General features: G+C 54.8%; 6 protein-coding genes across 6 annotated transcripts; 3 read left to right on the top strand and 3 right to left on the bottom strand.

Annotated features, from left to right (window-relative positions):
* Positions 1 to 140: 140 nt before the first annotated feature.
* Positions 141 to 545, bottom strand: GUITHDRAFT_71319 (hypothetical protein; the record flags this gene model as incomplete). The annotated part of the gene is made up of 1 exon (XM_005832431.1): positions 141 to 545. A coding segment is annotated over one exon (405 nt), but the record flags the coding sequence as incomplete, so codon positions are not given.
* Positions 546 to 1,880: 1,335 nt separating this feature from the next.
* GUITHDRAFT_163308 (hypothetical protein) lies at positions 1,881 to 2,608 on the bottom strand (the record flags this gene model as incomplete). The annotated part of the gene is made up of 1 exon (XM_005832430.1): positions 1,881 to 2,608. The coding sequence occupies one exon, from the start codon at positions 2,606 to 2,608 to the stop codon at positions 1,961 to 1,963; it is 648 nt and encodes a 215-aa protein (XP_005832487.1). The 3' UTR covers positions 1,881 to 1,960.
* Positions 2,609 to 4,367: 1,759 nt separating this feature from the next.
* GUITHDRAFT_152736 (hypothetical protein) lies at positions 4,368 to 5,496 on the top strand. The gene has a single exon (XM_005832429.1). The coding sequence runs from the start codon at positions 4,652 to 4,654 to the stop codon at positions 5,432 to 5,434; it is 783 nt and encodes a 260-aa protein (XP_005832486.1). The 5' UTR covers positions 4,368 to 4,651; the 3' UTR covers positions 5,435 to 5,496.
* A 1,458-nt stretch (positions 5,497 to 6,954) lies between these two features.
* GUITHDRAFT_108767 (hypothetical protein) lies at positions 6,955 to 8,907 on the top strand (the record flags this gene model as incomplete). Its single annotated transcript, XM_005832428.1, has 5 exons — positions 6,955 to 8,229; positions 8,306 to 8,446; positions 8,494 to 8,604; positions 8,729 to 8,804; positions 8,855 to 8,907. The coding sequence occupies 5 exons, from the start codon at positions 6,955 to 6,957 to the stop codon at positions 8,905 to 8,907; spliced, it is 1,656 nt and encodes a 551-aa protein (XP_005832485.1).
* Positions 8,908 to 9,262: 355 nt separating this feature from the next.
* GUITHDRAFT_152735 (hypothetical protein) lies at positions 9,263 to 11,202 on the bottom strand. Its single transcript, XM_005832427.1, has 7 exons — positions 11,136 to 11,202; positions 10,558 to 10,772; positions 10,364 to 10,508; positions 10,247 to 10,312; positions 10,089 to 10,202; positions 9,587 to 10,040; positions 9,263 to 9,529 (listed from the first exon to the last, which is right to left on the bottom strand). The coding sequence occupies exons 1-7, from the start codon at positions 11,196 to 11,198 to the stop codon at positions 9,414 to 9,416; spliced, it is 1,173 nt and encodes a 390-aa protein (XP_005832484.1). The 5' UTR covers positions 11,199 to 11,202; the 3' UTR covers positions 9,263 to 9,413.
* A 650-nt stretch (positions 11,203 to 11,852) lies between these two features.
* GUITHDRAFT_139057 (hypothetical protein) lies at positions 11,853 to 14,332 on the top strand (the record flags this gene model as incomplete). Its single annotated transcript, XM_005832426.1, has 8 exons — positions 11,853 to 12,494; positions 12,541 to 12,594; positions 12,677 to 12,822; positions 13,031 to 13,081; positions 13,294 to 13,348; positions 13,586 to 13,678; positions 13,967 to 14,026; positions 14,288 to 14,332. 8 exons carry the CDS (start codon positions 11,853 to 11,855, stop codon positions 14,330 to 14,332), a joined length of 1,146 nt encoding a protein of 381 aa, XP_005832483.1.
* Positions 14,333 to 14,508: the final 176 nt, after the last annotated feature.

Raw genomic sequence — 14,508 nt, 5'->3', positions numbered from 1 at the left:
GCTCCTGCTCCTGCTCCTGCTCCTGCTCCTGCTCCTGCTCCTGCTCCTGCTCCTGCTCCTGCTCCTGCTCCTGCCCGGGCACTGACAGATACGAATGCTCTCTTCTTCTCGTTCTTATCATCCAGCAGACTCCGAGCAGGAAAGTTGTTCACGTCCTGGAACCAAGACCTCGCGTAGGTGAAGTAGAGGATTGGACGTGCATGCTCGCTCAAGTTCGCCAGCCCCCGGTGGAGGACGCGGTAGTCGAAGAGCACGATGGAGCCAGCGGAGCAGTCGAGAGGAGCAGGTGGCTCCAGGTGACCGATCGTGTCCTTATGCTGGGGAGATTGCCAGATAATATCTTCCTGCCCACAGGTGAGTCGATGCGATCCGAGGCAGAACTCAGTCCCTCCGTTGGCTCGCACGCCGCGGGAGACGATGTCGACGAGGGGGACGAAGACGTTGAGGCAGTGGAGGGGGAGGAGGGGGTGGTCCTTGCTCGCAAAGAGGTGCTCCCCGTCGGCATGCCAGGCCTGCTCCGAGCACCCGGGGAGCGAGTAGAGCATGCCGTTGAACAGGAGCTTGTGCTCGCTGTCGAAGACATGCTGCACAAGTGGAGAGAACTTGCTCTCTGCCTCGAGAAACTCTCTCGCCCCGTTGACCCCCAGGAGGATGTCGTACCTCCCCCGTGCCCGATGTACCGCCTCTGCGAAGCCATGCTGGATCCCCACCTCGAAGTTCCCCTGCTGCCCGGTAGCAAGCGAGATGCCTGCGCATGTGCTAGTCAGTGATGAGGGGAGGAATGCAGGTCAGGGGGGTGAGGAGAGCTGATGAAGAACTAGAGAGCGGAGGAGGGAGCGGAGGAGGGAGCGGAGGAGGGAGCGGAGGAGGGAGCGGAGGAGGGAGCGGAGGAGGGAGCGGAGGAGGGAGCGGAGGAGGGAGCGGAGGAGGGAGCGGAGGAGCCAGGGGTTAAAGAGCTCGAGTATACAGGCGTCAAACTTTTCCTCGGCTGAGCGAAGGCGGTCCTCAATCCAAGAGGAGGAGAGAACGTCTTTCACCACGCAAACTCCATCCTCCTGCAAGGTCTCCCAAAGTTTCATCCGCATCCCGTCCCCGCTCATGCACGAAGGATCCAGCACGCGTATCTGGCTGGATGTTCTTCCTCCCGAGAACCATCGCCTCCCTCCTGGCAACGCCGCTGCCTCCCTCCACTTCCTACCTCCTTTCCTCGTTGCGAAATCGCAACCAGCCATTGAAACTTCGACTCTGCATGCCTCGCCGCGCTTCCGTCTAGTCTCTGCGCTGCAAGACCTGCTGAGGGCGGTGGCTGAGGCTCGAGCGAGGGTTTGGGCCCTCTCGAGGGAGGGGAGGTAGGCGGCAGCAGCCATGGTAGCGGTGCGTGCAACAGGGCAGGAAAGTTTGTTGCAGGAGGGGCTGGGTCAGTGAGGGGGAAACGGGGCGCAATAATGGAAGAGGCGGAATGTGTGAAGACGGGGTGCAATGCGGGGAGGGAGGGAGGGAGGGCGGGGGATGAGGAGAGGCAGAAGAGACAACAAAGGGGAGCTACAGCAACAGTACGAGGATCCAGGATGACGAGTAGGGAGGCAGGGGCAAATTTGTATTTTCTGAATTTATTCTCTTCTTCAAACAGACTTCAAGTCCTAGAACAAGTCCAAGCCGTCTTCCGGGGAGCAAGAGCTGTCGCAGGAGAGAAGGTCTAACAAATCATCCTCGGCAGCTTCAATCACCTCATTCGTCTCCTCCTTCGGGCACAGCAAAGGGAAAGAGTCAACATCGCAGGCCTCCACTGAAGAAGCAGCAGCTCCGGACTCAACACTCTCCACGGACCGGGAGGGCACGTCCAGTTCTTGTTCTGATGCTTCCGAGCCTTCGTCGCCACTAGTGTATGCTCCTCTCTGCCATTGAGAGGAAGGAGGAGCAGTCGTTGCCCCAGCACCAGCTCCTTGCACAGGGCTCGGACTCATGCTGCTGTCGCTGGCTGAGGCACCTTGGGGTCCCAACGATGGCACGAGTGCGCAACGCATTGCAAGAGGCCTGCCATCCTGAGCCATCTCAAACATCGACGCGCTCCTCGCCCATGGCATGTTGAACGCGTCCATGTTAGCGAGCACGTCTCCTGCTTGAGGGTAGCCGGGAGCTGGTGCACCGGAGAGTTGTCCTCCCATGCTCTCAGACTGAAACCAGGAAGGAAACTGGAGGCCATGGCGATCATGAACAGAACCGCATCCAACAGCAGGGATAAGGTCGAGAGTGCCGCAGACTCGTCGACGCGGTTACAGTTGTTCATGGGTTGAAAGTTCATGCCAGTCATGAACATTGAATGCTTGAGCGATCGATTCTCGGACTCAACCAAGGCAAGGCGCCGCGCAAGGACATCGTTATGAGCCATGACAGCATTCAAGCTGCTCTCAAGCTTCTGTACGTAAGTCCGCGCTTGCTCCCTTGACTTCTTGGCAGCGATCCGATTCTTGATCACCCTCACACGCTTCTTCAACTCTTCGCCGTTGATCTCTCCTGAATCTCCGTTGTCATGTTTCTCCTGAAACTGCAGGAGAATACTGAGTTCCTCCTCCAATGTTCGACCAGATTGAGGAGAAGGAAGCTTCATGATAAAATCTACCCCCTACTGTTTTGATACAGGGTACACCAACTAGCAGGGGGTAGATCCTTTTTCCGAGGGTTTCACCTGTTTTCAGGAAGAACCAAGTGGCTCTCTTCGATTACGAGTGTCACTGAACTGATCAGCAAGGTTCTCACTGGGAGAAGTCTTGTGATGAACTGGGGGCCAGAACAGGGCAGGTACTTCTTGCCAAGATACGAAGAGGCTCTGATCTATACTGCCGAGAAGGGGGATGAGAGAAAGATAGAGGAGGGGAGGAGCGAGTAGCAGAGAGGATGGGGAGGTGGCTGGGGGGGAGGGGGAGGGGGGGAAGTGGAAGGGAAAGGAGGAGAGCGAATGAAGGCAAACTACGCCCGCATCCTTACAGCATGCTTTCTTCGGTGGCCGGGTTTGTGCCCCACCCGTACGATTTCCGGCCACCCTCCCCATCCCAAAGTATTTCGCGTGCCCTGCAGAATATTGTAAAGAATCAGTGAATACTTCAATATTTAGAGGCAAAATTTAGATTTGCAGATTTATGGTGCCGCTCGTGACCAAACCGAGCCAAAATTCTACAGCCCCAGCGCCCCACATTCATCACCCCCACCCCTACGAAGCCATGAAAGTACCCTACCCTTGATGACCCCCCACCCATGCGACGAACTAGTAGCGAACCTGTCGTCACTACCCATGGTTTTGTCATTCAAGTACCCACCAAATCCATGCTTCACTTCCTCAATGGTGACCCCCACCTCCTAGTTTGCGCTGGAAAGAGAATCGGGAGTCCATGTGGAGATGGACACCCTGTAAAAAAAAAGGAAAAAAAAGAAAAAAGAAATCACAGAACACCCAATACAATTACCTAATTCATTTATTTCATCTCTGACCAGCTAATAGTATAAATGTTGTATCCATTCTGTGGGTCATGTGCTTACCCTTACAGTCACAGTGGCCCTTCCCCATCAGAGGCAGCTTGAACCCTTTGCCCTGATTGTCTAATTACTCACTTAAGAGAATACCTACCTTAGCCCATAGTGAAATTGCCGTTTTACTGTGCGTCAGCAACGATCACTCTTTGTAAGCATCGAAGGGAATTGTCGGGAAATCGAAGATATTCGAGGTAGGGTGGGTGTTGTGAATACAGTGGGTAGGTAGTTCAGTTAAGAAAATGAAATTCTCGGTACCAAAAGTCCTGTCAAAGGGGGTCATAGGTATTGAAATGGTCCACAAGGGGTAGGGGGTGGATGCCACACGGGGTGGGTACTCCGTTCGGGGTGGTCTCCGAGAGATAATGGTTTGCATCTTGAAGAGAGTAGTTTTCAATTTTTGGACGTCATCACTAAAATAGTAAAATAGTCTCTTTGTCACGTACCCCACCTCAAAAATTCAAGTACCCACTAATTTTCAAGTACCTTCAACCCCCACCCCCTCATCAACGGCAAGCAAGGTTATGCTCTGTGTTTTTATAATATGCATTCATAAGAGATGAATTGTATCAATGTGGTGGAAGTACCCCCACCACCAATATTGCAAGTACCCCTCACAGACCTGCAACCCAACCTCGGACTGCAGTGAAACATTAATTTACCCCAGTCACATGTGCCACCCTATGTGCCACCCCACAGGAATAGAAGAGCAAAGTCAATACGGTCGTACCCCTCTATTTACCTTTGTAGAAACAAATTTAGTATGGTAGGTACTACTACCCACCCATATGGATCACAGTATATCGCTTTGCAACCTTGCCCCTGAGGTGCTATCTCTTCTGCGCGCTCGCGGCACAATCCGCCTCCTCCTCCTCTTCGCATTATCAAGCCATTGATAGGAGACCCTACTGCACTCGCTCTTCCATTAGCCAACTTGGTGGCACCCTTTGTCTCCTGCATCATTTCCTCAAATCTCCTCTAGTAAGGGTCGAGCAATAATTCCCTGCGGGGACCTGGCCTGCCCGATACATTCCCAAGCAATCGTGTATGCAAGGGACCTCAGGACTATTTGCTGAATTCTAATAACTCCCGTCAACGTCAACGAACCACTGCGTAAAATCATACCATGGAGATCGAGACCGCACCGGCACAGACTCGTTCGCCTCAGAGCTCCCTCTCGCCAGCCTTCGGTAAACTCGTCGACCGTTATCTCTTGCAAACTTCAAGTCTCCTGGTCATCAATGTTGCGGAACTCAACAGGATTGTGTATGCATCAGCAAATAGTGATGAGTTGTTCAAGCAGAAGCTGCATGGATCGGTTAACACGAATCTAGAAAGAGTACTGGCACATTACACGAGCGATACGGAAGAAGAACTGCAAAATTTCTATGAATATATGCAAGCTCGAAGGCAACAAAAATTCTCAATATGTATGATGCAGCAGGATGATGAACAAACATCGTGGACAAGCTTTGTTGCTGACTCATCAGCCTTTCCATTCATTTGCATCGCATGCAAAGATGTTTCAGCGCTGGTCTACGCAGATGAGTCGAATTTCATCAATCTTTTTCACGAATTCAAGAAACTGGAACTGGAGGAGGCAATGCTGTGTGACTTTGTGACTGACACAATCAGCTCCCTGCACGGTGATGGGGCAGCGCTCTCGATAGCTTCAGGGCCGTCTTTCCAACCCTCCGAGGAGGAAAATCCGCGATTCTTGGGCCTGTCCGAGCATTGTGCACCATCAGGCGGACCTGAGTTCACACTGAACGAGCTTGCTATCACACTTGGGGACCAGCAGGAGTTTGGTGAGTTAACGCTGGATTGGGATCGACCTCCTGAGTTCGAGCGATCTGCGATCTCCAGGATAGAGAAATTCTGCAAGAACAAATTGACTTCCAAGTTTTGAAACTAGACTTGTAGAGCTAACGTGTGGTTTTTGCTTGTACTAGAAAAAAAGTAATCACAGTCATATCTTCTTGTCAAAGTTTGCCACGGTGTACCGGGCCCCCCGGCTTGCTCAGTGAGTTGGCCGCTCACCGCGGCGGCCGCCGGCGGATCGGACCGGGCCGGGGTACGCCCGGCCGTGACGGTTCGAGCGGCCTACTACGGCCGCGTCACGGTGGCAGTGCAAGTCCGGTCGGACGCCGCCGCCCCTGACGGGCCATGGGTCCGGCCGGGCCGGCGCGCGCCGGCCGGGCGCACTGCACTGAGTCGGACCGGGCCGCCCCGGTCGGACGGCCGCCGCACTGCCGGCCGCCAGGCTGTGACGGTCACGCCGCGGGCTCACGCGCACGCGGCCGCGCCATTACGCCGGGCGGTACTACCGTACGGTACCACGGTCACGAGTCACGGCGCCGCCGACTCCGCCGGGGTGCCGGCCCTGGGCAGTGCGGCAGGCTGCCTCCCACTCCCAACCATGGCTGGGCGGTGGCCGCGGCGGGACTGCGGCCGGGCATCGTCACGGGCAATCATCAAGTTTCCAATCAACAAATTTTTGGAGTAGTCATTTTCCAATCAACTTTCGTCATGCCGCCGCCCGGCCGTACTATCAGTTATCAGTATCACTGAGTCTCCGACCGGGCCTTCGCAGCTCGCCGGGGTGGGTATAAGGGAGGACGGACGTCCTATTGCACCCCTGCTTCAATGGATGCAACCAAGGGTAGTACGGGTACTATTCCTAGGTCTTTCACAAGAGTGATACACCCCGTCTTGGGATATCAAAACACACCGGTGGTCAAAGTACCCCACCACTTGCTCTACGTCAAAGTACCCCACCACTTGCTCTAGACATTCTTTCCGAGAGCAATAACATTGCATCGACCCCCTTACGCCCCGGACGGATTTGGAAGTTAGAGAACGCCGTAGGGTCCTGTGGGGTACTTTGCTACCAAGTTTGCGTTGTTAAAGGGGGTAGTGGTAACTACCCCTACCCACTATAATCATAGAACCCTCCTCCCCCCTCACGTGTTCCAGAACGTCTGCTGTGACCTGTCCACCCCCATCCATGATGTTAGACCCTACCCCTAACCCATGGTACCCCCACCAAATTGTCATGTACCCTACCATGCAGAATCAGCTTACGGAAGCAAAGAGCTCTCTTCTTTCCACAAAAATATGCAGCCAACTACCCACTTTATGTGCTAGAAAACTACCCCTCCATATTCTATTTAGTACTAAATGAAAGGGTGGTAGACTACCCCAACCCAGATAATGTGTTCTATTATAGCGTACCAGGGGTACGGCAAGTACCCCTTACCCCCGTCAATATTATTAGACCCCCATTGTTCGCTCTAAGACCGTTCTTGCGCATCCTCCTCGATCGCCATGCGCTCCTTCCTTCGTTCTCGCGCGGTGTCTCGCGCGCTTCCACGCCCCTCCTCCGCCTCCTCCGCCCTTCCTCATGCCCTTCCTTCCGGAGCCAGGTCCATGGCTTCCGGGAAGGAGATCAAGTTCGGAGTGGATGCTCGTGCACAGCTCCTTGTTGGTGTTGACCGCCTGGCTGAGGCCGTCAAGGTCACGCTCGGGCCCAAGGGAAGAAATGTGATCCTCGACCAGTCCTATGGCGCCCCCAGAATCACCAAGGATGGTGTGAGCGTAGCTAAGGAGATCGAGTTCAAGGACAGGGCCATCAACCTCGGCGCCCAGCTCGTGCGATCCGTTGCGAACAAGACCAACGACCAGGCGGGCGATGGCACCACCTCAGCCACCATCCTCACCAGGAGCATCTTCAGGGAGGGATGCAAGGCTGTCGCTGCAGGCATGAACCCCACTGATGTGCGCAGGGGCATCGAGATGGCCGTCAAGGCCGTGGTGGACGAGCTGAACAAGATGGCACAGAAGGTGGAAGGCTTCGATCGCATCGCGCAGGTTGCCACCATCTCAGCCAACGGAGAGAAGCAGGTTGGACAACTCCTCGCTGATGCCATGGAGAAGGTCACCAAGGACGGTGTCATCACCATCCAGGATGGCAAGACCTTGACTGACGAGCTCGAGTGCGTTGAGGGCATGAAGTTCGATCGTGGGTACATCTCCCCTTACTTCATCACCGATGCCAAGACTCAGAAGTGCGAGTTTGAGGATGCTGCTGTTCTCCTCGTTGAGGGCAAGGTCTCCTCTTTCCAGCAGGTCTTTGGGATCCTCGACTTCTGCGCCAAGCAGAGCAAGCCCCTCATTGTCGTTGCTGAGGACGTCGAGAGCGAGGCCCTTGCTGGCTTCATCGTCAACAAGCTCAGAGGTGGGCTGAAGGTTGTCTGCGTCAAGGCCCCTGGCTTCGGCGACAACCGCAAGGCCAACTTGCAGGACATGGCGATCTTGACCGGAGCTCAGCTCATCAGCGAGGAGCTCGGCTTGAAGCTCGACAAGGTCGATCCTGGAATGCTCGGCAACGTCAAGAAGGTCTCCGTCGGCAAGGACGACACCGTGCTCTTGGATGGAGCTGGTTCCAAGGCTGCTATCAATGAGCGCTGCGAGCAGATCCGTGGTGCCATCGAGGGCAGCACGTCCGACTATGAGAAAGAGAAGCTTCAGGAGCGCCTTGCCAAGCTTGCCGGCGGTGTTGCTGTGATCAAGGTTGGAGGATCGTCTGAGGTCGAGGTTGGCGAGCGCAAGGATCGCTTCGTCGATGCTTTGAACGCCACTCGTGCTGCCGTTGAGGAAGGAATCGTTCCAGGAGGTGGAGTTGCTCTCTTGAGGGCCGCCAAGGTAAGATGGAGCTTCACGTTCGCTTTCCTTCCTTCCCTGCTGCCTCCTCTTCGATCCTCTCTGACTTGTTTCCAAGGTTTTGGAGCCTCTCGCTAGCAAGCCGGAGGTCAACCAGGACATGAAGGTCGGCATCAGCATTGTCAAGAAGGCCTGCCAGGAGCCATGCTTCTTGATCGCTCAGAACGCTGGAGCGGAGGGATCCGTTATCGTCCAGCAGGTACAAGGAGAATGTTGGTGTCCGGATGTGCTGAGCAGTGCTGCCAGGTCCTCGAGGCTGGAGGCAACATGGGGTACAACGCTTATGAGGGTAAGATGGTGGACATGGTGGCTACGGGTATCATCGATCCTGTGAAGGTCGTCCGTATTGCCCTCCAGGTGAGGCATTGCAAGTTTTTATCTGATCCCTCCCCGTTCTGCTCCTCCTCCTTCTGCTGTTCTGCCCGCGATGGATGATCGTATCGATCTTATCCTGTGATGGGGGGCTCACCGTTGATTTCAGGATGCCTCCTCCGTTGCTACCATGATGACAACAACAGAGGCAATGGTCGTCCAGATCCCTGAGGACAAGCCAGCTGGTGAGCTCTCGTGACCGGAGAATTCTTATCGGACTGACACGTCGATACAGCAGCTGGAGGAATGGGCGGAATGGATGCCATGGGTGGCGGCGGCATGTTCTAAAGATGCCGATATCTTGAATGCGTGTAAAATTTTCGGGGGTTCTTCAGTAAAATCGAGACAAGTAAGGTGACGAGGTCTGATGTGTTTTCGTTCCCATCACTTCACACTGGTGTATCGTTCCTCGTCCGTAAAGAGTTGGAACGCTGAAGAAGAACAACACGCAAGGAGGAAGAAGGTTGCAACACAAGACAGTGAAATGAACACGAAGGGAGGATGTTTAAGCAGTGATGATGAGAGAAGATCTTATCTAGCGTAAATAGTTAATCAGCTATTTATCCCTGAGAAACACATCAGCCACAAAAGATTTGACGACCAAGAACGTGTAATTCGAAGCAGTTGTACACAATGAGTGCATGAAGGATAAGCATATTTCATTATAACAAACTAGAAGTCCCTCTGCGAGCCTCAGAGGCTCGTGGTAGTCAAAAAACAGTTTCAGTGAAAGGCATACAGACATGGCTCCGATACACTAAGATAGAGATGTTGGGATAGCTTCCTTGCCCCTTCTACGCAGAGTCGCCAACCAGGAATCCAGTTCCTTCTCCGGATCCCGAGCCCACGAAGACAGAGCTGCCGCTTCCAGTCCCGTTGGCTACCGACACGTCACTTCCCGATCCCTCACCTGCGACAAGAGAGGACAGAGGTCAGTCTCCATCGGATCGAGGCAGAGGAGACTCACCGTGTCCCGCTGTCAGGTCGACCCCTGAGAGCTCGCCATTCTCTCCAGCAATGTCCGATCCAGAAACGTGGCCGTCTCCCACCACCACGTTGGTTCCTGATCCTTCGCCGTTGCCAATGTTGAGCATGGTTCCCGAGCCATACCCGTCGGTCACACTGATGCCAGTCCCTGATCCAGACCCAGAGACGATGAACATGTCGTGACCCTCGTAGTTCTCCAGAATTCCCTTTCCTTCTACAAATCCGTCTCCTACCGTGATCATGTGGCCAGAGCCAACGCCGGATCCGACGCCCACCATCATACCGGTTCCCTCGCCGGATCCTGCGAACATGCCGGTGCCCATGCCTTCTCCAGAGCCGACGGTGACTCCTTGTCCATTGATCACTCCGGATCCGACGGTAACGCCATCTCCTGAGCCGATTCCGCTGGCCACATGCACGCCTGCCCCGACAACCTGATGCTCCTAGTCAGCACGCTGCTTACTGTACAAGTCGTTCCTCACCTCTCCATTCTGGAAGTCTGCTCCAGCACCCTGGGCGGCAACCTCACCGTTGTTCATCATCTGCTCAGTGCCGGCAAAGTTCTTGATGTGGTGGAAAGTGGTTCCTTCCGCAACCTACAGCCCTACGTCAAGAAGCATCAAGCAGAGCATTGACGTACAGGAGGAGGAGCAGAGTCATCAGTGGTGGCGATCACGAAGCCTGGCTCCTGCACGGGCTGAGCTCCCTGTTTGACCCGAAATGTCAGATGGAGCATGTAATGCATTTGAATTCTTACAGCTGGAGCAGCTGGTCCGGAGCCTGACCCATCACCTCCAGCAGGAGCCTCCGGGGCAGTGACAGGAGCTCCTGAACCTGGTCCGCCAACTGGGGGAACAGCAGCAGCAGGAGCAACCTCTTGAAGCTTTGTGGTGATAGCAGTTCTGCACAGCATGAGTGAGACACAGGCGATCAGAGAGGTCAGGGACCCACCTCAAGGCGCTGTTGCCTCGCATGAGGGCCTGGGCAAGTGCAACTCTCTCAGGGTCTACAAACTCTGTCCACTGTGCGGCCTCGACGTTTTCCCGGGACGACGAAGTCGCGACCAGGATGACTGCGGTAAGAGCCATGGCAACGAAAGCTGCAGACAACACAGCACGAAATCTGCGGTCTGCGGCGGGAGCCTTGGGAGCTACAGCTCCAAAAGCCTATTGTGCATGCGTCAAGATGGAAAGAAAGGATGGGAAGAAAGAAACGAAGATCATGCAAACACCAAATTCAACTTGACGAGACATGGACAAGTCATCAGAGAATCAGCAGAGAAACCAGAATTACAGAAGAATCAAGAGACATAGATCGAAAAAAAAACCAAATATCACCTTATATTCAATTCATGGACAGAACAACACCAAAGTCTGCTTCCCACTACACACAGCGCATCTATCATTCGTTGCACATCTTAACAACATTACTTCTACTGCTTCTCACACAATAGATGTCACAAGAGCAACCTCACAAACCTCAGAATCTGCATCTCTACAACATTATCAATCAGATTATGCCATCTTCACCTCGATATCTTGCGTGCTGAACGCGCCATAAGCGGCACTGCTCCCGTCCTCCGCTCGCGGCATTGTCGCCCTTCTCCGGAAATAGAACAGACGCCTTTAGAAATGGGCCCAGGAGGGGATGAGGCAATCCAAAACAACTAGTACCCGTATATTTGTATTGATAAATGGGGGTACTTCACCGCAGGGGGTAGTCACACAGGGTGACATTTGATAAAACAGGAAATGGGGGTAGGTGGTAAATTTGAGTTTAGTTTGAAGAGTTTAGTTCAAGGAAAATGGAGGGATGGCCCGTTACATTACGGGATACCCCACCCCCTCTTCAACTACCCCATACTGGATTGACCACCCCCACCGGCGATATGAGGCCATCTAATAGTACCCTTACGATTTGCAGGGTTCTCCACCACCCCTACCCACCCTCTGTAGACAAGGCAGCCCCCATGGCGTCGGCCGCCATGCTCGAAGCGTGAGCGAGAGGATCCTGAGCCCCCGACCCTTCCTCGGCCCACCAACCACCACCCTTCTCTACTCGTTTCTTGTCCACCACCCCTCAGTCCTCCCCTCCGTCCTCTCAAGAGCTCTCACATACTCTCGCTCCCTCGTCTGCCCTCTGTACCCTGCTGGCTCCATCCCCGCTAGTTCACTCTAGACCGAATGGCTGCCTACCTCGCCGCTTCTCTCTCATCTTCTACTTCGTCCGAATCCTCTAGGCAGAGGATGTCGACCATTCCCTTCCTCTTGCTTGTCCTGGGCTTCCTCGGACTCTCCGAATCTTTCAACCTGCCATGGGCGAGAACATCTCTTCCACTCCGGACGACGGCATGCAGGAGGCCGCCACAAGCTGTGCTCCTCAAGTGCATGAGCTCTGACATGACGGAGCTCAACAAGCTCACGGTGGCACAGCTGAAGGAGAAGCTAGTGACGCTGGGGGAGCAGCCGACCAGTAGGATGAAGAAGGCAGAGCTGATCGAACGGATCTCCAGCATAGCCGGGGAAGGAGCGAGCTCCACCTTGAGCTCAAGTGAGGAGGATGGAGAGAGGCAGGAGGGAGGAGGGGAGACGGCGGGGATGAGCAGCGGGGGGACGATGGACCTCAGCTCCATGACGGTGACAAAACTCAAGAACGAGCTCAAGAGCAGGGGCCTCAAGACTAGCGGGGTGAAGGCGGAGCTGCAGGAGAGACTTGCCAAGGCGATGGAGGAGGAGGAGGAAGGAGCAGAGCTGAAGATCCCGGATCCTCACCTCGCTGCTGTGCTGGCGGAATCTGACGAGGATCAGAGCTGGGGAGCACAAGCATATGGAGAAGAGGGGGAGACTGAGGTCAAGAGCTCGGGGGTGGAGGAAGACAGCGGAGAACAGGTGGTCTCTTGTTGGGAGAGGTAGACGGTTGAATCATGTTGAGCAGGAGGAGAGTGAGGAGGAGGATGATGCGAAGTTTGCTGAGCTTGACACGGATCAGGTTGGCAGAGCGGAAAAGAGGAGGGAGGAGGAGAGGGAGGAGAAGAGGAGGGAGGAGGAGTTTGTGCCTGACAGTCAGTCAGATCTTCGTGCGCGGCATTTCCTTTAAGGCTCGTCCGCTCGACCTCGTGGACTTCTTCGAGTCTCAGTGCGGGACCGTGACGAAGATCGAAGGAATGTTCATGGGAGGAAAGGCGTCTGGGAGAGCATGGGTCACCTTTGAAGACAAGTCTGTGCTCCTGATCCTCCTGCTCCTGCTCCATCCTCCTCCTCCTTCTGCCTCCTCCATCCCTCCTGCTCCACCACAACCACAACCACCACCACTATCACACTCCTCCATCCTCTTCCCCCTCCATCCTGCTTTCCAACCTCCTCCATCATCCTCCTCCTTTGTTGAACTTCTCTGTCGTAACACTCGTTGACATCATTCGGATTAGATTGAGCGCGTCAGAAGCTCTCAAGCTCGGCAACCAGACGATTCTTGACAGGTTGGTCGACTTTGACTGCTACTGTCTGCTCTTCTCCTCCGCTTCTCTCGCCCCTCCCGTTCCTCCCTCCTCCCTCCCCTTGTCGATCTCAACCCGTCACATCACATCACATCACATCACATCACATCACATCACATCACATCACATCACATCACATTCTTCTTGTACCAACATGATCTTCCTTCAGCTTACTGACAATATATTTCTATCAGAACCATCGAGATCTATCCGCCATGGTCTCGTCCAGCACGACAGGCTATGAGAATGGTCCTCCTCCTGCACCACCAGCACAACCTCCTTCTCCTCCTCCTCCTCCTCCTCCTCCACCACCACCACCACCACCACCACCTCCTCCTCCTCCTCCACCACCACCACCACCACCACCACCACCACCACCACCACCACCACCAGCTCTCTCCCCCTCCCCTCCCTCCTCTTTCTGCTCTCCATCCGTTTCTTCCTCTTCCTCCTCTTCCACAATCCACTTGGCTCAACTGCTCGCAGGTAACGGAGGGTCAAGGGATCAAACCCGAACGTCGGCCGTCGGGCATGAGGGAGAGACAGAACCCGAGGTTCTCTTCGCCGAGAAACTCCAAGGTGAGAGGATGATGTTAGATCTATCTCCTTCCTCCTCCTCCTCCTCCTCTTGTGTCCTCCTCCTCCTCCTCCTCCTCCTCCTTTGTGTCCTTCTCCTTGTTCTTCTCCTCCTTCTCCATGTCCTCCTCCTCCTGTTCCCTCCTGTCGTCGGCGTCTCTCTCTCTTGCATTCATGTCTTTCTCTTCGCCCGCCTCACCGTCCATGCCTTCTTGTCCTCCCTCCTTCCCTCCCTCCCCACTCTTCTCGTCTCTCTTCTTCTACCTCCTCATGTTCTTTCTTCATTCTCAGGTCAATAGCATTTTCATCGGGAAAATCCCCCTTGGTGCCGACAAGAGGGACATCGAAGAGGTCTGGCCTCCCCGTCCCTCCTCTTCCCCTTCTTCCCTCTCTCCCTCCCCTTCCTCCATGTCACTTCCCTCCTCCTTCTCCCTCTCCTCTTCCCCCCTTCTCCCTCTCGATCTCCCTCCTCCTGCTGATTGTTCTTCTCGTTCTCCCCCTTGCCGTCTCTGACTTCCTCCGCATCTCCTTGACTTCTGCGCTCTGCCGTGATTTTCCCTCCTCCTCTCTTCCCCTCCTCCTCCTTTGCACCTTTCATTCACTCTGGCTCAGGCCATTGCCGACTTTCGGGGGTCGTTGGGATGCGGATGGGAATGAGAGACGGTCGATTCAAGGTATCCTCTTCCTCCTCCCTCCTCCTCCTCCTCCCTCCCTTCTTCCCCTCAGTCGCTCTCAGGTGTTGCGTGCTGCTCCTCCCTTCTCCTTCTCCTCCTCCTCCTCCTCCTCCTCCTCCTCCTTTGCCTTCTCCTCATCCGAGCATCCGCAGGGATATG

This window comes from Guillardia theta (genome assembly GCF_000315625.1).
Source record: "Guillardia theta CCMP2712 unplaced genomic scaffold GUITHscaffold_35, whole genome shotgun sequence".
Taxonomy (NCBI): Eukaryota; class Cryptophyceae; order Pyrenomonadales; family Geminigeraceae; genus Guillardia; species Guillardia theta.
The sequence above is the reverse complement of the archived record's forward strand: the minus strand, read 5'-3'. Positions and strand labels throughout refer to the sequence as shown.